Below are 24668 nucleotides of genomic sequence, written 5' to 3'. Positions count from 1 at the left end.
TCAAAATAAAGAACAAGTTTGTGTTGGTTGAAAATATTATTGTTGATAGGGGAGTGGAATATTTTGTCGGTAGGGACTACAGATGCAAGGAATCATTCTTTGAATACCCTTTTGACTCTACAGAGTTGGACATCTTCATGGTTTCTAACTTGTCTTTGACACTGAAACATTTTCAGAGAGTGGAGAGTGTGCAAAAATATGTCAGACTGCCATTTCATGACAAGTTTGTTGTTATACCTTTGCTGCATTTAAACAAACCACCCGGCAGCTATTGATTTACATTATACTTAAACATTTTTTTGGTAGCATGCAGTTGTTTATGGGTCCAGTAAATCTGCAGTTTATATTTTGTTGCTTTCTTTGTATATGCGGTAAATGTGGTGTGCAATTACAGTTCGCAAAAATAGTCTCTCTTCTCACATTATCCACTCAAAAGTGTTCCTACAGATTATTTTGAAAAGGCATATAAATGACTAAATTACAATTTTATTTTGTTTAGACAATGTATCACATTGTGATTTTTTGAAAAAACTAATGAAGTAGAAGTGGTGCCTTCCAATTGGGTCAAAGAAAATGAATGTATGTGGCCACCAAATAAAGTGGATGTTGTAAAAGCCACAAAAAATAAGGAGCAACCTGGGGAAGGATGGACTCCACACAAGGTCAGAATTATATTTACATCGAGTAAGTATTACTTTATAGATTGTGTGTTGAAATGTTTCAGATACGTTGGCCATATAATATATATATATATATATATATATATATATATATATATATATATATATATATATATATATATATATATATATATATATAATTATTGTAATCGTTTGTAGACAGTTACAGTGAGGCAAGATTAAAACTACCTGAAGCTGTCGAAACACACAGACCTTGCAACAGATAGGGAGGATTCCCCAATTAAACCCAAACGAAGAAGAATGTAAGTTGTCTTTATTTGTAATCTATGATTATATTTAGTCAGTGTATTGTAAAATGTGGCAGATATGTAAGTAACAAAGTGATTCTTTAGGCCAAAGAACCTACTTTTTCCTGGAGAAGATGAGGATGAAGAAATCAGTGTTGATCAGTCAAAATATAATGCAAAGAAAAGGTAAGTTTCCATTAATTTTCTTTTTTTTGTCTACTTATTTCTTACATGACATATAGCTTCTTTCTCTTTCTCTGAACAGAAAAGAAGAACTTCCTAGAGCTCCGAAGATCTTTCACTCATTTTCTTCTGACTCCCAAAGGATGCAGAAGACTGGATCTACTCAGAAGTCTGTGTTTGCCAAATCTAAGCCAACAAAATTGTAAGCAGTATAAGTTATTTTGAGTAAGGTAATTGATTAATTTAACTTGTGAAAATGCCTAAAATGCTCTGTTCTTTCTTCAAACCCCCACATAGTTTACCAAATATCCCTCCTAATTCCCAAAGTCATCACACTTCTAATGTACCTAAGAGGACCCACACACATTCTGACCAGTCTCGAAGGAACCATGCAACTGCTGATCCACCTGAGAGGAGCCGCATTAACCCTGACCCGCTTCAGAGAAGCCGCACTTCTAACCAGCTTCAGAGATTCCACACAAGCTGTACTTCTCCCAACTTGTCTGACAATGATTGCACTCCACCTGACCTGCTTCAGAGATGCCATGCTTCCCCTGATTCACGACCAAGAAATAGTGCAACTGCTGAGCCGTTTGAGAAGGTCCAGACTACCTCTGATCCACTTCGAAGTGGCCACAAAACTTCAGACTCAGTTCAGAGAGGCCACAATTCCCCTGATCCGCTTCAGAGAAGCCACACAACTGCTGAGCCGTTTCAGAAAGTCCACACTTCCCCTGACCTGCTTCAAAGAAACCATGCAAATGCTGACCCGTTACAAAGAAGCAACACTTCCCCTGACCTGCTTCAGAGAAGCTGTATTTCTCCTGACTTGTTTGAGATAGATTATACTCTCCCTGACCCTTTTCAGAGAAGTCACTCTCCCCCTGACCCACTGCAAAGAAGCTGCACTTCCCCTGATCGGCGTCCGAGAGGGATTGTTTATCACCAGCCACAAGGACTATTAAGACACCAAGCTGTCCTTGATACTTGTAAGTATTTGTTTATTGGGAAATGTGATGCTATCGTGTACTACTTTTACATATTGTGTACCATATGGACTTAGGGGGTTTATTTCAGTTTCTTGCTTTTGTTTCAGCCCTCCTTTGTAACATTCTCACAAATCAAGAAATCATGATGGACCAAATGAAGATAATCTATAGGACAGTTCAGGGTCTAAAATCTGTCAGTGAAGAAGACATAGGCCTTGAAGCAAACGTACTGCCAGTAGCTGATCTTCAGTATCTGCAAAACTTGGGAGGAGCGATTGAGAAAATTTCCTGACATTCAAAAGCTTTTGGTAAGTCAGTTATATTCAAGACATATATGTTTTGTTTAGGCTTACTAAAGGCATATATATATATATATACTTTTTTTTTTTTTTTTTTTTTGTATGTTGTTGTTTTTTAAAGGAAGTTCAAACAAAACTGAAAATTTAAAACTTAAGCTTGGATGAGTTGGTTTCTTTTGATGAACACAAAGAAGACATTTTGAGGAATTTTGGTAACCAGACAGTCAAAGGTAACATTGGTAAAAAAACAAAAAAAAACAATTATGGAAGCCAGTGGTTACCATCTACTGTCTGGTTAACATTTAAAACAAATTCTGCTGTGTTCAACAGAAGAAAGAAACTCATACAGGTATGGAACAAGTGGAGGTGAGGAAATGATGGCAGAATTTACATTTTTGGTTGATCTATCCCTTTAGTGGATAATTGGCATTTTATTTTAACAATTAATAAAATAAATGTTAATTCACAGATAAGCATGTTGGCAATGAAAGGTGGGACAGACACCAGAGATGGAGTTTGGAGAATAATGACAGCAACAATCACAAACTCCTTAGCCAAGAATATAAATATGCGTGGTGTTAATGGGAAGATCAGCTTTAAAAGCTTGCAGTTACGAAACATTGTTCTTGGTAAGTCTGTTGTGAGCATGACCACTTTTTTAAAAAAAATCGAATTAATTTAAAATTGTACAGTCTAAAACATTTTTTGTATGCCCAGTACTTCAATTTCTACAACTGTTATTTTAAAACTGTATCATAATATAAAGTTTAAATTGACCAATACAATAAGTAAGCAACTGTTTAAGCATTGTTTTATGCATTTTTTTGTTGTTGTTGAAAATAAGATGTTATGCTTTGAATGCGTTACATTATCAGTACTTCAACGGTTCATTGGTTACTGTTTACACCACAGTTTCCATATATAAACATTTTTAAGGTTTTTGCTAAAATGGTCTTGTTTGTTAAAATACTGTTGTCAAATTCTGACAAGCCAGTTAGTCAATCAATAGTGCCACATAAGCAATCATGTTACACTTCGAATGCACAAAATAAAATAGCATTCACACTGTTACACAATTCTAGGTGTAATACATATATATATATTTTTGGCTGGTATTATTGTTAAATAAAATTTAAATTGAACAAAATATATAATTTTTCTGTGACTCATTTGTTCACATGGTTTGGGTAAGATTAGTCTGGGTTATGGCTCAGCTTTGGGGTTTCTGGTTAAAGGGTGGTGTTGATATGGTTAACTTATGGCTGAGTATTGGTACCAATAATAAAACATGTTTTGGCCCAGTTCAGGGCCAGTTAAGGGTGATTAACTGGCTGAGATTCGGGCCAGTTATGGCCCATGTGTGACCCTTGTCTTTAATCCAGTTCTGGGCCACTTCAGGGCCGTCATTCTTTACGGTACTTGGGCCGAGGGAAAAGTGATTGTGTGGCCCGGAGCTGGGCCAGAAAAAAATTGCTATGTGGGGTGATGGTTGCACATAATTTGGTTGTGAAAAGTATGCTAGGCCAATACATATTGAGTGCGGTTTTTTCATTTTGTAATTTTAAATATTTTGTTATTTATAATGATTAAATTCTAAGCAATTTCCGGTAATGTGTTTTGTCATAATTTTATTAAAATGTTTATTTTTGAAAGTGAGCCAGACAATGTTTACCTATTTGTTAATCAAATAAAACACTTCAACAATTTAATTCAGTCTTTAAATGAATTTCTGGAGTTTTTTATGTATTTATATACACCATAGACTTAGACTCCCTGTGTTCTACCATCGGTCACAATTGTGACCAGAGATAAAACATATTTTTTCATGGTCTTTTCAAATATTTTTTTACATAATTGACATTTATTGTTTAATATACTTACAAATACAACACAAATTCATATATGTGATCTATGGGAAAAATTTGGGATTAAATGGGTTAAAGAACACAGGTACATTCTACCGGTTTTACTTTGCTCACTGAAGTGCGAAGAAGCCAATTTGCAGTTTAAAAGGCCCCACACACACAAGCAGCGACTCTGGTCTGCATCAGGTTGGCGTGTGAGGGTGTTTGTGTGTGAGTGGGCCCACATTTGTTTATATTCTGGTTATCGTATTACTGTTCTGTATATCGTATTACCATTTTAAGGTCACAATTCTCACGACAGTGAAGTGTTACTTTATACTTTTACGTGTTACTTTTTTGGAGAAGTCGTGGCCTAATGGTTAGAGAGTCGGACTTGCAATCGAAAGGTTGTGAGTTCGAGTCCCGGGCCGGCAGGAATTGTGGGTGGGGGGAGTGCATGTACAGTTCTCTCTCCACCTTCAATACCACGACTTAGGTGCCCTTGAGCAAGGCATCGAACCCCCAACTGCTCCCCGGGTGCCACAGCATAAATGGCTGCCCACTGCTCCGGGTGTGTGTTCACACTTTATGAGTTAGGGAGCGTGCACTGAGTGAGACAAGTTAAAGTTATTTGAAACTAACCCAATTCCAAAAAAGTCGGGACACTACAAATTGTGAATAAGAAGGAATGGAATAATTTACAAATCTCATAAACTTATATTTTATTCACAATAGAATATAGATAACATATCAAACTTTGAAAGTGAGACATTTTAAAGTGTCATGCCAAATATTGGCTCATTTTGGATTTCATGAGAGCTACACATTCCAAAAAAGTTGGGACAGGTAGCAATAAGAGTATGGAATATTTAAATGTACATAAAAGGAACAGCTGGAGGACCATTTTGTTACTTATTAGATCAACTGGTTAAATGATTGGGTATAAAAAGAGCCCCTCAGAGTGGCAGTGTCTCTCAGAAGTCAAGATGGGCAGAGGATCACCAATTCCCCCAATGCTGCGGCGAGTGGAGCAATATCAGAAAGGAGTTTCTCAGAGAAAAATTGCAAAGAGTTTGAAGCTACCATCATGGACAGTGCATAATATCATCCAAAGATTCAGAGAACCTGGAACAATCTCTGGCTGCCCGTGATCTTCGGGCTCTTAGATGGCACTGCATCACATACAGGAATGACACTGTAATGGAAATCACAAATCTGTTCTGTGGTCAGACGAATCAAAATTTGAAGTTCTTTTTGGAAAACTGGGACGCCATGTCATCCAGACTAAAGAGGACAAGGACAACCCAAGTTGTTATCATCGCTCAGTTCAGAAGCCTGCATCTCTGATGGTATGGGGTTGCATGAGTGCGTGTGGCATGGGCAGCTTACACATCTGGAAAGGCACCATCAATGCTGAAAGGTATATCCAAGTTCTAGAACAACATATGCTCCCATCCAGACGTCGTCTCTTTCAGGGAAGACCTTGCAACTTTTTTTAGATGTGTTGTTGCTATGAAATTTAAAATCAACTTATTTTTTCCCTTAAAATTATAAATTTTGTGGAAACTTCCACATCATTGCATTGTTTTTATTATTTGAACAGTTTCCCAACTTTTTTGGAATCGGGTTTGTACAGTTACTAGAATGATTACTACTGATTATTCCTATCAGATATCTGTACAGTTATACTAATATACACTCTCAGACCACTTTGTTAGGTACACCTGTTCAATTGCTTGGTAACACAAATTGCTAATCAGCCAATCACATGGCAGCAACTCAATGCATTTAGGCATCTAGATGTGGTAAAGACAAATTGCTGAAGTTAGTTGTCAGTTATAATCAAAATTAAAAGAAAAAAAAAACATTTGAAATATATCAGTCTGTAATAAATGAATATAATATACAAGTTTCACTTTTTGAATGGAATTAGTGAAATAAATAAACTTTTTGATGATATTCTAATTATATGACCACCACCTGTATATCAAAAAGTGTATATTTTAAATGTGTTTGTTGGTGCATTTTAGCAGTAATTACCATACATTCAAAACAAAAATTAAAATAGAAAAAAAAATGCAATTGGAAAATAATTTAAGAAAAAAATGTTCTTCTTAATAAAACACAGAAAGCCTTTTCCAAAAGGTACATCTTGGAAAAAGCAGGTCGTCTTAATCAGGTCAATCAATACAGTAATACATAACTTTACGATTACATTCACATTTCATCTTAAAAATGTGTTTGATCATACAGTTAGAAAAGCTTCAGGGTTTCTCTGTAAACTGGCTCTGTGTAAAAGCTGGCATTGCAGTTTTGAGAAGGGCAGTGAAATTGTTACGTTTCATTGAAAGACAGAGAGGACTTTAATTTTGCTCTGGCGGCGTGACGTCATAAGACTGCGATTTCCCGTGTCTGTTGTGAATCGGCTCAAGAAAGGTCTGTGTTTTAAGTATTTAAACTGAAGTATTTAAAGTATTTTAACTGATAGAAAGCGTTCAGTCAATTATATAGTTTTTAAGCGATGCGAGATTAATGATTTTGCTATTGAATGTAACATTGTAAAGCTTTATCTAACATTGATAGTCGTTATATTGTGTGTGTAAACGCTCACGTACATGAAAAGAGTGTCTCGTTTCTCTCGCTGTGTCTGAATCAGTTCATCATAAACACAAAACCGGTCACTTCTTAGTAGTGACGGAGAAACGGAGCATTTTGAGATTTGGTTGAATCAGTTGCTTCTCAAATGATTCAGTGAGAACAACAAACAAAGACAACTGTTACAAACCAGATGAAAATGTTCTCATGTTAGTGTAATTTAGTGTATATAATCTACAAACTCCGATTCATGAACTTTCTGTATAACTTGTGCCTTTAATGAATTTGCAGCACTAGTTTTGAGTGTTTTTGTCTATTCAGGTGATTTAACTCTGACTCCCTTACTAGTGCACTGACTACTGAACTAGTGTGCTGACTACCTTACTAGTGCGCTGACTACTGAACTAGTGTGCTGACTACCTTACTAGTGCGCTGACCCCCTTACTAGTGCGCTGACTCCCTTACTAGTGCGCTGACTCCCTTACTAGTGCGCTGACTCCCTTACTAGTGCGCTGACTCCCTTACTAGTGCGCTGACTACTGAACTAGTGTGCTGACTCCCTTACTAGTGCGCTGACTACTGAACTAGTGTGCTGACTCCCTTACTAGTGCGCTGACTCCCTTACTAGTGCGCTGACTCCCTTACTAGTGCGCTGACTACTGAACTAGTGTGCTGACTACCTTACTAGTGTGCTGACTCCCTTACTAGTGCGCTGACTGCTGAACTAGTGTGCTGACTGCTGAACTGATGTGCTGACTACCTTACTAGTGCGCTGACTACTGAACTAGTGTGCTGACTACCTTACTAGTGCGCTGACTACTGAACTAGTGTGCTGACTACCTTACTAGTGCGCTGACTAGTGAACTAGTGTGCTGACTACCTTACTAGTGCGCTGACTAGTGAACTAGTGTGCTGACTGCCTTACTAGTGCGCTGACTAGTGAACTAGTGTGCTGACTACCTTACTAGTGTGCTGGCTACTGACTGAACTAGTGTACTGACTGCTGAACTAGTGTGCTGAATACCTTACTAGTGCACTGACTACTGAACTAGTGCGCTGACTACCTTACTAGTGTCCTGACTACCTTACTAGTGCGCTGACTACTGAACTAGTGCGCTGACTACCTTACTAGTATCCTGACTACCTTAATAGTGCGCTGACTACCTTACTAGTGCGCTGACTAGTGAACTAGTGTGCTGACTACCTTACTAGTGCGCTGACTAGTGAACTAGTGTGCTGAGTACCTTACTAGTGTGCTGACTACTGACTGAACTAGTGTGCTGACTACTGACTGAACTAGTGTGCTGACTACTGAACTAGTGTGCTGACTACCTTACTAGTGCCCTGACTAGTGAACTAGTGTGCTGACTACCTTACTAGTGCGCTGACTACTGAACTAGTGTGCTGACTACCTTACTAGTGCGCTGACTACCTTACTAGTGTGCTGACTACTGACTGAACTAGTGTGCTGACTACCTTACTAGTGCGCTGACTAGTGAACTAGTGCGCTGACTACCTTACTAGTGTCCTGACTACCTTACTAGTGCGCTGACTCCCTTACTAGTGTGCTGACTACTGACTGAACTAGTGTACTGACTGCTGAACTAGTGTGCTGACTACTTTAATAGTGCGCTGACTACCTTACTAGTTGTTGACTAGTGAACTAGTGTGCTGACTACCTTACTAGTGTGCTGACTGAACTAGTGTGCTGACTGCTGAACTAGTGTGCTGACTACCTTACTAGTGTGCTGACTACCTTACTAGTGTGCTGACTAGTGAACTAGTGCGCTGACTAGTGAACTAGTGTGCTGACTACCTTACTAGTGCGCTGACTACTGAACTAGTGCGCTGACTACTGAACTAGTGTGCTGACTACCTTACTAGTGCGCTGACTACCTTACTAGTGTGCTGATTACTGACTGAACTAGTGTACTGACTGCTGAACTAGTGCGCTGACTCCCTTACTAGTGCGCTGACTCCCTTACTAGTGTGCTGACTACTGACTGAACTAGTGTACTGACTGCTGAACTAGTGTGCTGACTACTTTAATAGTGCGCTGACTACCTTACTAGTTGTTGACTAGTGAACTAGTGTGCTGACTACCTTACTAGTGTGCTGACTGAACTAGTGTGCTGACTGCTGAACTAGTGTGCTGACTACCTTACTAGTGTGCTGACTACCTTACTAGTGTGCTGACTAGTGAACTAGTGCGCTGACTAGTGAACTAGTGTGCTGACTACCTTACTAGTGCGCTGACTACTGAACTAGTGTGCTGACTACTGAACTAGTGTCCTGACTACCTTACTAGTGCGCTGACTCCCTTACTAGTGTGCTGACTACTGACTGAACTAGTGTACTGACTGCTGAACTAGTGCGCTGACTCCCTTACTAGTGCGCTGACTACTGAACTAGTGTGCTGACTACCTTACTAGTGCGCTGACTCCCTTACTAGTGCGCTGACTGCTGAACTAGTGTACTGACTGCTGAACTGATGTGCTGACTACCTTACTAGTGCGATGACTACTGAACTAGTGTGCTGACTACTGAACTAGTGTGCTGACTACCTTACTAGTGCGCTGACTAGTGAACTAGTGTGCTGACTACCTTACTAGTGCGCTGACTAGTGAACTAGTGTGCTGACTACCTTACTAGTGCGCTGACTAGTAAACTAGTGTGCTGACTACCTTACTAATGCGCTGACTAGTGAACTAGTGTGCTGACTACCTTACTAGTGTGCTGACTACTGACTGAACTAGTGTACTGACTGCTGAACTAGTGTGCTGAATACCTTACTAGTGCGCTGACTACTGAACTAGTGCGCTGACTACCTTACTAGTGTCCTGACTACCTTACTAGTGCGCTGACTACTGAACTAGTGCGCTGACTACCTTACTAGTGTCCTGACTACCTTACTAGTGCGCTGACTACCTTACTAGTGCGCTGACTACTGACTGAACTAGTGTACTGACTACCTTACTAGTGCGCTGACTAGTGTCCTGACTACCTTACTAGTGCGCTGACTACCTTACTAGTGCGCTGACTACTGACTGAACTAGTGTACTGACTACCTTACTAGTGCGCTGACTAGTGAACTAGTGTGCCGAGTACCTTACTAGTGTGCTGACTACTGACTGAACTAGTGTACTGACTGCTGAACTAGTGTGCTGAATACCTTACTAGTGCGCTGACTACTGAACTAGTGCGCTGACTACCTTACTAGTGTCCTGACTACCTTACTAGTGCGCTGACTACTGAACTAGTGCGCTGACTACCTTACTAGTGTCCTGACTACCTTACTAGTGCGCTGACTAGTGAACTAGTGTGCTGACTACCTTACTAGTGCGCTGACTACTGACTGAACTAGTGTACTGACTACCTTACTAGTGCGCTGACTAGTGAACTAGTGTGCCGAGTACCTTACTAGTGTGCTGACTACTGACTGTACTAGTGTGCTGACTACTGAACTAGTGTGCTGACTACCTTACTAGTGCCCTGACTAGTGAACTAGTGTGCTGACTACCTTACTAGTGCGCTGACTAGTGAACTAGTGTGCTGACTACCTTACTAGTGTGCTGACTACTGACTGAACTAGTGTGCTGACTACCTTACTAGTGCGCTGACTAGTGAACTAGTGCGCTGACTACCTTACTAGTGTCCTGACTACCTTACTAGTGCGCTGACTCCCTTACTAGTGTGCTGACTCCCTTACTAGTGTGCTGACTACTGACTGAACTAGTGTACTGACTGCTGAACTAGTGTGCTGACTACTTTAATAGTGCGCTGACTACCTTACTAGTTGTTGACTAGTGAACTAGTGTGCTGACTACCTTACTAGTGTGCTGACTGAACTAGTGTGCTGACTGCTGAACTAGTGTGCTGACTGCTGAACTAGTGTGCTGACTGCTGAACTAGTGTGCTGACTAGTGAACTAGTGTGCTGACTACCTTACTAGTGTGCTGACTACTGAACTAGTGTGCTGACTACTGAACTAGTGTGCTGACTACCTTACTAGTGCGCTGACTAGTGAACTAGTGTGCTGACTACCTTACTAGTGCCCTGACTAGTGAACTAGTGTGCTGACTACCTTACTAGTGTGCTGACTACCTTACTAGTGCGCTGACTAGTGAACTAGTGTGCTGACTACCTTACTAGTGTGCTGACTACTGACTGAACTAGTGTGCTGACTACCTTACTAGTGCGCTGACTAGTGAACTAGTGCGCTGACTACCTTACTAGTGTCCTGACTACCTTACTAGTGCGCTGACTCCCTTACTAGTGTGCTGACTACTGACTGAACTAGTGTACTGACTGCTGAACTAGTGTGCTGACTACTTTAATAGTGCGCTGACTACCTTACTAGTTGTTGACTAGTGAACTAGTGTGCTGACTACCTTACTAGTGTGCTGACTGAACTAGTGTGCTGACTGCTGAACTAGTGTGCTGACTACCTTACTAGTGTGCTGACTAGTGAACTAGTGCGCTGACTAGTGAACTAGTGTGCTGACTACCTTACTAGTGCGCTGACTACCTTACTAGTGCGCTGACTACTGAACTAGTGTGCTGACTACTGAACTAGTGTGCTGACTACCTTACTAGTGCGCTGACTAGTGAACTAGTGCGCTGACTACTGAACTAGTGTGCTGACTACCTTACTAGTGCGCTGACTAGTGAACTAGTGTGCTGACTACTGAACTAGGCAAGGCAAGTTTATTTCTATTGCACATTTCGTACACAATGGTAATTCAAAGTGCTTTACATAAAAGAAAGTAAAATAATCATGAAGAAAAATAATAACAAAAATAAAACAAGCAATTTTAAAACTTTTAAAATGATTAAAACATTTACTTAAAATGAATTTAAAAACAGTTAGAAAAAGATTTTACATAAAAAAATAAAAAAACTGAAAATATAGTGCAATCAGTTCGGACATTGCACAGTGCTCATTCAATAAATGCACAGCTAAACGGACTAGTTCTGAGTCTAGATTTAAATGTGTTTTAGCACATCTGATCTCTTCTGGATGTTGATTATAACTGCGGGTGGCATAGTAACTAAAGGCGGTCTCCTCTTGTTTTGTGTGGACACTTGGTATTTCTAACTGACTCGATCCTAATGATCTGAGTGCTCTGTTAGGTTTATATTCAGTGAGCATATCTGCAATATATTCCGGTCCTAGGTCATTTAGTGACTTATATACGAGTAAAAGTACTTTAAAATCAATCCTAAATGTAACAGGAAGCCAGAAGCCTAGTGGGACTGGAAGCCTAGTGGGCTGACTCTCTTACTAGTGCGATGACTACTGAACTAGTGCGCTGACTACTTAGCTAGTGTGCTGACCACCTTACTAGTGCGCTAACTACTGAACTAGTGCGCTGGCTACTTAGCTAGTGTGCTGACCACCTTACTAGTGCGCTGACTACTGAACTAGTGCGCTGACTACTGAACTAGTGCGCTGACTACTGAACTAGTGCGCTGACTACTGAACTAGTGCGCTGACTACTGAACTAGTGCACTGACTAAAGAACTAGTGCGCTGACTACTGAACTAGTGCGCTGACTAGGGCTGCCACTTTTGAGAAAAATCTAATTCGAACAGGTATCGATTATCATGCAATGTATTCAAATATATATTATATTCGAATAAAAAAAAACAAATGGAGATTCAATCACAAATGTATTAACAGTGAGTCGTAAACAGGACTATCTGGATTATCGATTTTTTATTTTATTTAAAGAGTAACTAAACCCTAAACCAACTTTTTTAGTTAATGATCTGTAAGAATGGGGCTTTATTAGTGATGTTCATTGATTTGAGCAACTTTTTTGACATTTTAGTATAAAGTGTTTTAATTCTACAATATATGGTGTAAAAACGTGTGAGTGCTGCCCTCTTCCGGTTGAACGGTGGCTACTGCAGATGATTTTTCCTATTGGATGTTTGTGGTGGCAGGCAACGTAAGCAGTTTCCAGCTCACCACACCCTTGACAGTATAAAACCATCTTGTTCCATCAAAATCACTGTAGTGAGTCAGGAGTTGGAATTGCAAGTATTGAAAATGACCAGGATAGAGTATTATAGCATCTATTTAGCATAGTATTTATATAGTTATTTAGATTATTTTGTTTAGCCTATGTAGTTAATTAGCATAGTTGTTAGTGTAACATTAGTATTGTTAGAAGCATAGTTAGTTAGTAGCATAGTATTGCATCAGTTAGGATAGCTTCAAGTTAGCCTAGATTTATCTGTATTTAGTACAGTGGTCAGGATGGTACGTAGGTGTAGTGTTGCTGGTTGCGACAGCACTGCTGGACTGCATAGTTTTCTTTAAAATTAGGTGCCAGTGGTTGATCTGATAAAAAGATGTGGATGTTTGCACAAGCTCTGTAGTTCAGTACTATAGATAGCCTTAAATCAAGCAGCTTTATGGTATTATTAAACATGAAAAACCAGAGTCAGTGCTGCTTTCAGTTAGAGTTACAACTTGATTTTCTGTTATAAAGCAGCTCTCCAGTGTGGATCTAGTTAATGATGAAGTCTTTTTATTAGTGGGGGGAAAACACCTTTTATTAAAGGTATAATTTGGTTTGCAAAAGATCAAAGCTTGATTCAGCTCAGGACTGTTTGGATAATCATAGCCCTATAGGGAATTTTATGAATATTAGATTATCTGAAAATTAAATGTCTTATCACTTAACCTTTATTGTGTTTCTTATCCATATGACCAACAAAAAATATATTTAAGGTAATTGATCTTAAAAGAGTTTCTCTGCCATCTCATTTTGTTAGCCAAATATATTTATTTGTGTATATTTATTGTAATTACATATGACTTTCAAAAGCTGAAGTGATTACTTTTACTTATTAGAATATGTATAACTCTATATTTTAACTAATTGCAGAAGCTGAATAATCAATAAATTTCTACTGATTAATCAGTGAAATAATCGATGATTAGTTGATTAATCATTAAATTTTCAAAATAATTGTTTGTTGCAGCCCTAGTTTTGACTACTGAACTAGTGTGCTGACTACTGAACAAGGGAGCTGAAGGAGAGATTTAGTTGGGGTTTATTTTGCTCTCACTTCATCTTAAACAGAAAAATTCCTGCTGAAGCGACTGAGATCCTCGTGACGCACTGATACTAAACTAGGGAGCTGCCTACTGAACTAGTGTGCTGACTACTGAACTAGGGAGCTGACGGAGAGATTTAGTTGGGGTTTATTTTGCTCTCTCTTCATCTTAAACAGAAAAATTCCTGCTGAAGCGACTGAGATCCTGAACTAGATCCTGACTACTGAACTAGTGTGCTGACTACTGAAGTAGTGTGCTGACTACTGAAGTAGTGTGCTGACTACTGAAGTAGTGTGCTGACTACTGAACTAGTGTGCTGACTACTGACTGAACTAGTGTGCTGACTACCGAACTAGTGAGCTGACTACCGAACTAGTGTGCTGACTACTGAACTAGTGTGCTGACTACTGAACTAGTGTGCTGACTACTGACTGAACTAGTGTGCTGATTCTAGATAAATTGAGAATCACGATTATTTTGGTCTCCTATAGAGAATCTCCTACGATTCTGAACTAAATAAAATTATGTGTGACAAAATAGTATTGCTGCACTCTATTTAAAAGTGTCTAATTAATCTAATTGAATCGTTAAACATTTTAATATACACTACAAGTCCCAAAGTTTTTGAACCGTATGATGTCTATTTTTTAAAACGAATTCTCTTCTGCTCACAGAGCCTACATTTTTTTTCATCCAAAATACAGCAAAAGTAGTAGTGGAATATATTTTAAAATGTCATTTATTTCTGTGGTCAAAGTTGTATTTTCAGCATCATTACTCCAGTCTTCAGTGTCGCATATCTTCAACATAATAATAATAATAATAATATTAATAAATGTTTTTTGAACATCAAATCAGGATATTAAAATAATTTCTGAAGGATCATGTGACACCGAAGACTGGAGTAATGATGCTAAAAATTCAGCTGTGCATCACAGGAATAAATGAGTTTAAAATACATTCAAGTAAAAAGCTGTTATTTTAAATTGTAAAAATATTTCTACATTTTACTGTTTTTGATGTACTTTGGATCAAATAAATGCAGGTTTGGTGAGCAGAAGAGAGTTCTTTAAAAAACATTACACATCTTGTCTGGTAGTGTATATGTAATATATTTAAAACCCCAATTGTTTATATTAGAATGATGAAAAAGTTGTTTGAATCACTGATTCGACGACTCACTTTTTCAAACCTACTTCACTTGTTTCATTACTGGATGAATCAGAGTTTTTGAACGATTCTCTTGAATGAGAAATTCATTCATTGACAAATACATTTTTTAAGTCGCCACCTAGTGGTGAAACAATGCAATCGACACAAACGTTATTTGAAGCGCAATACTTTCAAAAGAGGATTTGCTCTATGATCACTACAATATAGAATTTTTTCTTGTTTTTATCTGAACTATAAACTTTATCCCAGTATTTCTGTGATAATGTAAATGACTGTAAGACAGAAATATTACTGTGTAGTTGAAAAGACAGTTTTTGAAGATTTTTCTTAACCAAACATGGTAAGAGCTCTCTCTGTGTCAGCGGCAGTGCGAACACGGATTTGAATGATCCGTTAAGACTTTGTCAAAGGTTTAAAACAGACTCAGGGAATCGTTGTCATTTAGAAATGAGATTGAGAGGGTGTCTGAATCAAGATCGCGATCTTTTAGCGATTAATCGTGCAGCTCGTGTACTGACTGCTGAACTAGGGAGCTGACTACTGAACTAGTGTTCTGACTACTGAACTAGTGTTCTGACTACTGAACTAGTGTGCTGATTACTGAACTAGGGAGCCGACGGAGAGATTTAGTTTGGGTTTATTTTGCTCTCTGTTCATTGTTCTCTTCATCTTAAACAGAGAAAGTTCTGCTGAAGCGAATGAAATCCCAGTGACACACTGATACTGAACTAGGGAGCTGACTACTGAACTAGTGGGCTACTGAACTAGGAAGCTGACGGAGAGATTTAGTTGGGGTTTATTGTGCTCTGTTCATTGTTCTCCATCTTAAACAGAGAATTGTCCTGCTGAAGAGACTGAGATCCTCGTGACACACTGATACTGAACTGGTGTGCTGCTTACTGAACTAGGGAGCTGCCTACTGAACTAGTGTGTTGACTACTGAATTAGGGAGCTGACTGCGGAACTAGGAAGCTGACGGAGAGATTTAGTTGGGGTTTATTTTGCTCTCTGTTCATTATTCTCATCATCTTAAACAGAGAAAGTCCTGCTGAAGCAACTGAAATCCTCGTGACACACTGATACTGAACTAGGGAGCTGACTACTGAACTAGTGTGTTGACTACTGAACTAGGGAGCTGAATAATGAACTAGGGAGCTGAATAATGAACAAGGGAGCTGACTACTGAACTAGGGAGCTGACTACTGAACTAGTGAGCTGACTACAGTTATCGCCCTGATCAGACATATGCTGTGGCACTATCATGCAATCTGTAATGATATGATGTTAGCAAATATTAACGATTCTTTGCAAAAATTTCTTTGAGTAACATGACCATTAATATGAACTCACAATTGAATGTAACAAAGAATTATTACTTTTCGTTAAAATCTTTATGCCAAAAAAGCTTACATTAATGTGTCTTTCTGTTCGCTGTAGCAGCCATGTTTCCGAGATAATTCATACCTATTCGTCTTAAGTGTGGTCCCGAAAAATCTTCGTTTGAAAGGCTATCTGGCCCTTACCCTTACCCCTTCCCCTACAACCAAAAGAGAATCGAGACACCCCTACTCCTTCACGTGAACGTACGAAACGGAGGGGTAGGGGAAAGGGGAAGGGCTAAGGGGTAGAATTGGGATTGGGCCTAATACTGAACTAGTGTGCTGACTACTGAACTGGTGTGCTGACTACTGAACTAGTGTGCTGACTCTGAACTAGGGAGCTGACTTCTAAACTAGTGTGCTGACTACTGAACTAGTGTGCTGACTACTGAACTAGTGTGCTGACTTCTGAACTAGTGTGCTGACTACTGAACTAGTGTGCTGACTACTGAACTAGGGAGCTGACTACTGAACTAGTGTGCTGACTACTGAACTAGTGTGCTGACTACTGAACTAGGGAGCTGACGGAGAGATTTAGTTGGGGTTTATTATGCTCTCTGTTCATTGTTCTCTTCCTCTTAAACAGAGAAAGTCCTGCTGAAGAGACTGAGATCCTCGTGACACACTGATATAAAGATGGCGTTTATTAAAGAGGAGAGTGAAGACATCAGAATTGAAGAAGTGTTCAGTCTGAAACAAGAAGAGACGGAGGAACAAATAGGTTTGTTTCTTTCTTGATGCTCAACTCACTCATTTTAGCCGGTTCACACCATCCAACGTTCATTCCAGAATTACACATATAGACACGGCCTATTGTACAAAATTCCCTGCCACACGCATGCTCAAATCGAACTTGTCCAGACTTGTCTGGTGCATGCGCAGAAAGTTTTTAGTTTGGCAGCATCCAGCATAGCAGAGTGATACAGTTTCCCTGGCTTTATTCCTTTAAAGTGTGTTTTTTCCTTGGTGTGGTATTGCTGTGCGTTAATAACTCCGTAAGTAATTTTATTTATTATCACAGTAGATGTGTTTCAGTGTGTCATAGCGTAATTCAGTTTATTTTACCTCTGCTGTAGGTAGATCAGGTAGCTGTAGTCCTCATGTATTCGGTGAATCATTTGTTTATTTGCAATCAAAGATGCTTATGTATTTGTATAGGATTGTTGCTTGTCGTGTGTCAATGTAAATATGTATTCAGTCTCTGATCAGCATTTTAATAACTAATACAATGAGATCACAGGAGTGCTAGAACAGTGTGCGCGCACTGTGTAATTTGACAACACTTGTAAGCAGTATGTTACGAACCCCTGTTATAAGATGCTCGTTGAGAAAGGGGTCCACAACATAAAAGAAGACGTGAGGCCAAGAGAAATTTAACCATTTATTATAGGACTAATAAATGATTAGCCAAACTCGCATCTCTCATTCATCTCTACTCTCCACATGTAACCGTAACACTCAAACTATACCAAAGTCAAGGAATATACTTAACAGACACTGACAAATAGATCAAACCAAAAGAACATCAAATAGAACAGCTTTCTTCAAAGTCTGGCTGGACATCATGATGTGCATGGAATTCACCGCTGCATGTCTCATTCTGGTTCACACTTCTCTTATACAGTCGTGGCCAAAAGTTTTGAGAATTACATAAATATTGGAAATTGGAAAAGTTGCTGCTTAAGTTTTTATAATAGGAATTTGCATATACTCCAGAATGTTATGAAGAGTGATCAGATGAATTGCATAGTCCTTCTTTGCCATGAAAATTAACTTAATCCCAAAAAAACCTTTCCACTGCATTTTATTGCTGTCATTAAAGGACCTGCTGAGATCATTTCAGTAATCGTCTTGTTAACTCAGGTGAGAATGTTGACGAGCACAAGGCTGGAGATCATTATGTCAGGCTGATTGGGTTAGAATGGCAGACTTGACATGTTAAAAGGAGGGTGATGCTTGAAATCATTGTTCTTCCATTGTTAACCATGGTAACCTGCAAAGAAACGCGTGCAGCCATCATTGCGTTGCATAAAAATGGCTTCACAGGCAAGGATCTTGTGGCTACTAAGATTGCACCTAAATCAACAATTTATAGGATCATCAAGAACTTCAAGGAAAGGGGTTCAATTCTTGTAAAGAAGGCTTCAGGGCGTCCAAGAAAGTCCAGCAAGCGCCAGGATCGTCTCTTAAAGAGGATTCAGCTGCGGGATTGGAGTGCCATCAGTGCAGAGCTTGCTCAGGAATGGCAGCAGGCAGGTGTGAGCGCATCTGCACGCACAGTGAGGCCAAGACTTTTGGAAGATGGCCTGGTGTCAAGAAGGGCAGCAAAGAAGCCACTTCTCTCCAAAAAAAACATCAGGGACAGATTGATCTTCTGCAGAAAGTATAGTGAATGGACTGCTGAGGACTGGGGCAAAGTCATATTCTCAGATGAAGCCCCTTTCCGATTGTTTGAGGCATCTGGAGAAAGGCTTGTCCGGAGAAGAAAAGGTCAGCGCTACCATCAGTCCTGTGTCATGCCAACAGTAAAGCATCCTGACACCATTCATGTTTGGGGTTGCTTCTCATCCAAGGGAGTGGGCTCACTCACAATTCTGCCCAAAAACACAGCCATGAATAAAGAATGGTACCAAAACACCCTCCAACAGCAACTTCTTCCAACAATCCAACAACAGTTTGGTGAAGAACAATGCATTTTCCAGCACGATGGAGCACCGTGCCATAAGGCAAAAGTGATAACTAAGTGGCTCGGGGACCAGAATGTTGAAATTTTGGGTCCATGGCCTGGAAACTCCCCAGATCTTAATCCCATTGAGAACTTGTGGTCAATCCTCAAGAGGCGGCTGGACAAACAAAAACCCACTAATTCTGACAAACTCCAAGAAGTGATTATGAAAGAATGGGTTGCTATCAGACAGGATTTGGCCCAGAAGTTGATTGAGACCATGCCCAGTCGAATTGCAGAGGTCCTGAAAAAGAAGGGCCAACACTGCAAATACTGACTCTTTGCATAAATGTCATGTAATTGTCGATAAAAGCCTTTGAAACGTATGAAGTGCTTGTAATTATATTTCAGTACATCACAGAAACAACTGAAACAAAGATCTAAAAGCAGTTTAGCAGCAAACTTTTTGAAAACTAATATTTATGTAATTCTCAAAACTTTTGGCTATGACTGTATACTCTAGCAGGAGCCATCAGAGCAATAGGACACAGGTGTGCAGGGTAAGAGCCTAACACTCAGAAGAGAAAAGACTAATCAGATCACAGACAAATACACACAAAATACAGATACAACACTCAGAAGGCTAAGGCCATAACAAGTAGCATCCCCGGTCTGTTTAATAAAGCTGCATTTAATGCTCTATGTGGAAATAAGCTCTTGTTTAGTTTGTTTACTATTGCCTCAGACAGTTACATAGTTCTATATAGAGTTCCTATAGCATATGTAGTTTTATTTTTCCATCTGTCATTTTTCATTTCATATTATAACATGTATATTAATCATCTTCTAGTGTTCTCTGACAGAAACTTTGTGCATATTCACACTAACCAATAAACATTGAGATTGGTCATGTTCACTGTGGAGTAGCTGCAGTTCTTTCTAACAGAAGAATTAGACCATCTGAGTTCCAACCATCCAACTGCGCACAGAATATCAAATTTTAAGTATTGTCGAATAGTGTTGTCCATGTAAACGTTAATCAGGTGAAATAACAGAATTCGAGAAGCGATAGAAGTAGCCTAATCAAAACAAGTAGTTTGAGTAACAATAAACCATATACCTACTGAACTGTAGATAACAAAAAAATAATAATTTCTAATTATGAGATCGCATCTAACAAAACATTTACTTTGCCTAAGGCAAACCATGTGATAAATGTTTTTTTTTTTTTTTTAATTCTCAAAAGCATTCACTTGGGGCTGGATGAAATGGCTAAAATTCATATAACAATATATATTTCTTAATTTTGGTTAATACGATATAATTCCGTTTTCAATATATAGAAATGCTAACTCAGGAAAACTAACTTTTTCAAGTCTATGAAACCTCTCCCTGTAAAACTATATATTATTTTAGAATAAAACGGTTTAAGGGTCAGTGACAAAAAGGGGTTTATTTTAAAAGCATGCATCAGAAATTTTATAATGTACACTGTGTTTGTTGATTTTATGTAATTAAAAATTACATATGTACTTTTGTTTGTACAAAAGTGAAGACTGCATGTGCATGAAAATGTCAGATGGTGTAACTGGCAAAGAATGAGAAATATTAATATTTTATCCACCTAGATGGAATGCAAGCTAACTCATAGAATTAAATCCTTATTTTGTAAATGTCACATGATTTTTTTTTTTATAGTTATGTCTAAATGTAAATTTTAATGTGTTTTTGCAATATTTGTTGGTGCATAGAAACACACTTTTCTAAATTATCTTTGACCAAATTATGAATTTTTTTAAAAAACCATCTTCTGTTAAAATAGATGATTACATTTTATTCCACATTCATTTTCCTGTATAGAATTATATTTCTATGAAAATACTGGTTACGCCAACTGCGACCAGTTATACCACCTGACCATGTAACTTCTACAGCCACCTTTTTTTTAGTGCTTGAAAAAATGTCTGGCAACAAGAAATCATCATAGTGATGAACAGTGAGCTCATGTGTCATATTGTAATTACAGTTCAGAAACAATATCTGACGAAATCATCATAGTGATGAATGGTGAATTCATGTCTAGTATTGTGATTACAGTTCAGAAACTATATCTGACAAGAAATCAGATTAGTGATGAACGGTGAATTCATGTTTCATAATGTAACCACAGTTCAGAAACATTTTCTGACAAGAAATCATCAGTGATGAACGGTGAATTCATGTCTGGTATTGTAATCACAGTTCAGAAACATCTGACAAGATATCATCATAGTGATGAACGGTGAATTCATGTTTTGTATTGTAATCACAGTTCAGAAACATTATCTGTCAAGAAATCATAGTGATGAATGGTGAATTCATGTTTCGTATTGTAATCACAGTTAAGAAACATCTGACAAGAAATCATAGTGATGAACAGTGAAATCATGTCTCGTATTGTAATCACAGTTAAGAAACATTATCTGACAAGAAATCAGGGGGAACTGTGAGCGGACACAGCCAACCTGGGGGGAATTGTGAATGGACGTCGCCGCCGCCTTGGGGGAACTATGAGTGGACACCGCCAACTCGGGGGAATTGTGAATGGACGCCGCCACTGCCTCGGGGAATTGTGAATGGACACCGCCACTCCCTCGGGGGAATTATGAGCGGACACTGTCAACTCGGGGGAATTGTGAATGGACGCCGCCTCGGGGGGATTGTGAATGGACGTCGTCGCCGCCTCGGGGGAACTATGAGCGGACACCGCCAACTCGGGGGAACTATGAGCGGACACTGCCAACTCGGGGGAATTGTTAATTGGATGTCGTTGCCGCCTCGGGGGAACTATGAGCGGACACCGCCAACTCGGGGGAACTATGAGCGGACACCGCCAACTCGGGGGAATTGTTAATTGGATGTCGTTGCCGCCTCGGGGGAACTATGAGCGGACACCGCCAACCCGGGGGAATTGTGAATGGACGCCGCCTCGGGGGGATTGTGAATGGACATCGTCGCCGCCTCGGGGGAACTATGAGCAGACACCGCCAACTCGGGGGAATTGTTAATTGGATGTCGTTGCCGCCTCGGGGGAACTATGAGCGGACACTGCCAACACGGGGGAATTGTTAATTGGACGCCGCCGTCGCCTCGGGGGAACTGTGAGCGGACACCGACAACTCGGGGGAACTATGAGCGGACACCGCCAACTCGGGGGAATTGTGAATGGACGCCGCCTCGGGGGGATTGTGAATAGACGCCGCCACCGCCTCGGGGGAACTATGAGTGGACACGCCAACTCGGGGGAATTGTAAATGGACTGCCTCGGGGGAACTATGAGCGGACACGCCGCCTCGGGGGAATTGTGAGCGGACACCGCCAACTTGGGGGTACTGTGAATGGACGTCGCCGCCGCCTCGGGGGAACTATGAGTGGACACCGCCAACTTGGGGGAATTGTGAATGGATGCCGCCGTCGCCTCGGGGGAACTATGAGTGGACACCGCCAACTCGGGGGAATTGTGAATGGACCCCGCAGCCTTGGGGAAACTGTTCTGAGTCAACTTTGGATGGAAACCTGGCTGATGATCCTAAGCAGATGTTACAATCTTGTATATCCTTGTTTCAGTTTCTCCTTTTGAATGATGAATATATATTATTGATAACTGCTGATATAGACAGCTAAATCCTCTCATGCAGAACACGTGTTAGTTTGCAGTTGGTTGTAGTCCAAGCGGTTTGTTCATTTATAGCTTTTTTGTCCTGTCGCTGGCTACGTAAGGAGACAACACCGCCAGCTTTCGTCGCCGCTAGTTCTTCTCTACCCCCGGCTTGGTGTGACCCGGTTTTAAATGCTTTTATGTTGCTTTTCACATTTTTTGCTTTGTGGCTTTAAACTGTGGTTAACTTGTGTTTATCTGTTTTTTGCTTTAGGCCAAGATCTGAATGCAATGGAACAGACAGATCAGTATGAGAATCTCCATGATTTACTAATTGGTGAAAAAACTACAAAGACTAAAATGGCTTCAATACGAAAAAGAGCTCAGAAAACCAAATCTAACAGCCATTTCACCTGCCATCACTGTGGAAGGAGTTTCAAAGAAAAACAAAATCTACAAACGCACATGAGAATTCACACTGGAGAGAGACCATTCACCTGTCAACAGTGTGGAAAAAACTTCGCTCAACAAGGATCCCTCAAAAATCACATGAGAACTCACACAGGAGAGAAGCCTTACACATGCCAACAGTGTGGAAAAAGTTTCACTCAAAATGCATCCCTTATATATCACATGAGAACTCACTCGGGAGAGAAGCCTTACACCTGCCAACAGTGTGGAAACAGTTTCACTCAAAAATCATACCTTCAAAGTCACATGACAACTCACTCGGGAGAGAAGCCTTTCACCTGTCAGCAGTGTGGAAAGAGTTATACACAGAAAAGCACCCTTCATACCCACATGAGCATTCACACTGGAGAGAAGCCTTATACATGTGAGCAGTGTGGAAAGAGTTTCCCTGGAAAACAAAAGCTTAAAGTCCACATGAGAGTTCACACTCAAGAGAAGCCTTACTCTTGCAAGTATTGTGGGAAGGGTTTCACACATGCATGCTCCCGTTATTACCACATGAGAGTTCACACTGGACCAAAGCTGTTCACATGTGATCGTTGTGGAAAGACCCTCACAACAGAATTTAGCCTTAAGTGTCACAAGATGATTCACACTGGAAAGAAACCCTTCAAATGTGATCAGTGTGGAAGGTGTTTCATACGTAAGGCAAAACTTAGTTGCCACATGAAGACTCATTCGGCAGAGGAATGCTGTAAATGTGCTCAGTGTGAAAAGAGTTTCAGGAGTAAACGTAGTCTAAATGCTCACATTAAAAAACAACACACCCGAGAGGAGCCTGTGGGAAGAGCTTCTCACAATTAATCTTAAGATTCACTTGAAATGTGTGTGGAATCATGAAGAAACCCACATGAGATTTCACTTAGGAGAGAACTATTATGCCATCATTGCAAAGTGTTTCTCAGTCAGAGGAAACCTGAAGATTCACAGAGGAGTTCAGACTGGAGAGAGAACTTTCAAGATCATTCTGGAAATAAAGTGTGACTTTGACGAGGTTTACCAAAAGAAGCAATTTAAAAAATCCCCAGCATATTCACTCTGGAGAAAGGCCTGTTAACTTTGATCAATGTAATACATTTGACATTACACCTGATAGATACATTTTTGTGTTTTGTGGAGAAAGTTTTAAATAGCCCTGCATTTTAAGAGAGCATAAGAAAATATGTATATGTTTGAAATTACCCTTACTAAAATCAACCATGGTTTTACTACAAATAAAACCAAAAAAACATGGTTACTATAGTTAAACCATGGTAACCAAAATAACCATGGTTTTGCTATAGTTTAACCATGGTAACCAAAATAACCATGGTTTTGCTATAGTTTAACCATGGTATTTGTAATAAATCTGTGGTTATACAAATGTTAGTTAACACGCCAAAAACATGAGTTACTACAGTTTTACTATTATAAAACCATGGTTATTTTTCATA

General features: G+C 39.6%; 2 protein-coding genes across 2 annotated transcripts; both read left to right on the top strand.

Annotated features, from left to right (window-relative positions):
- The first annotated feature begins 1042 nt into the window (after positions 1 to 1042).
- On the top strand, positions 1043 to 2082 carry LOC132139490 (uncharacterized). The gene is made up of 3 exons (XM_059547875.1): positions 1043 to 1114; positions 1194 to 1313; positions 1409 to 2082. Exons 1-3 carry the CDS (start codon positions 1063 to 1065, stop codon positions 1951 to 1953), a joined length of 717 nt encoding a protein of 238 aa, XP_059403858.1. The 5' UTR covers positions 1043 to 1062; the 3' UTR covers positions 1954 to 2082.
- A 4504-nt stretch (positions 2083 to 6586) lies between these two features.
- Positions 6587 to 24458, top strand: LOC132139368 (gastrula zinc finger protein XlCGF8.2DB-like). Its single transcript, XM_059547761.1, has 3 exons — positions 6587 to 6679; positions 17049 to 17183; positions 23039 to 24458. The coding sequence occupies exons 2-3, from the start codon at positions 17099 to 17101 to the stop codon at positions 24037 to 24039; spliced, it is 1086 nt and encodes a 361-aa protein (XP_059403744.1). The 5' UTR covers positions 6587 to 6679; positions 17049 to 17098; the 3' UTR covers positions 24040 to 24458.
- The last annotated feature ends 210 nt before the right edge of the window (positions 24459 to 24668 follow it).

Source organism: Carassius carassius, chromosome 1 (genome assembly GCF_963082965.1).
Source record: "Carassius carassius chromosome 1, fCarCar2.1, whole genome shotgun sequence".
In the NCBI taxonomy this organism is placed as follows: Eukaryota; Metazoa; Chordata; class Actinopteri; order Cypriniformes; family Cyprinidae; genus Carassius; species Carassius carassius.
This window is presented reverse-complemented; position numbering and strand designations above follow the sequence as displayed.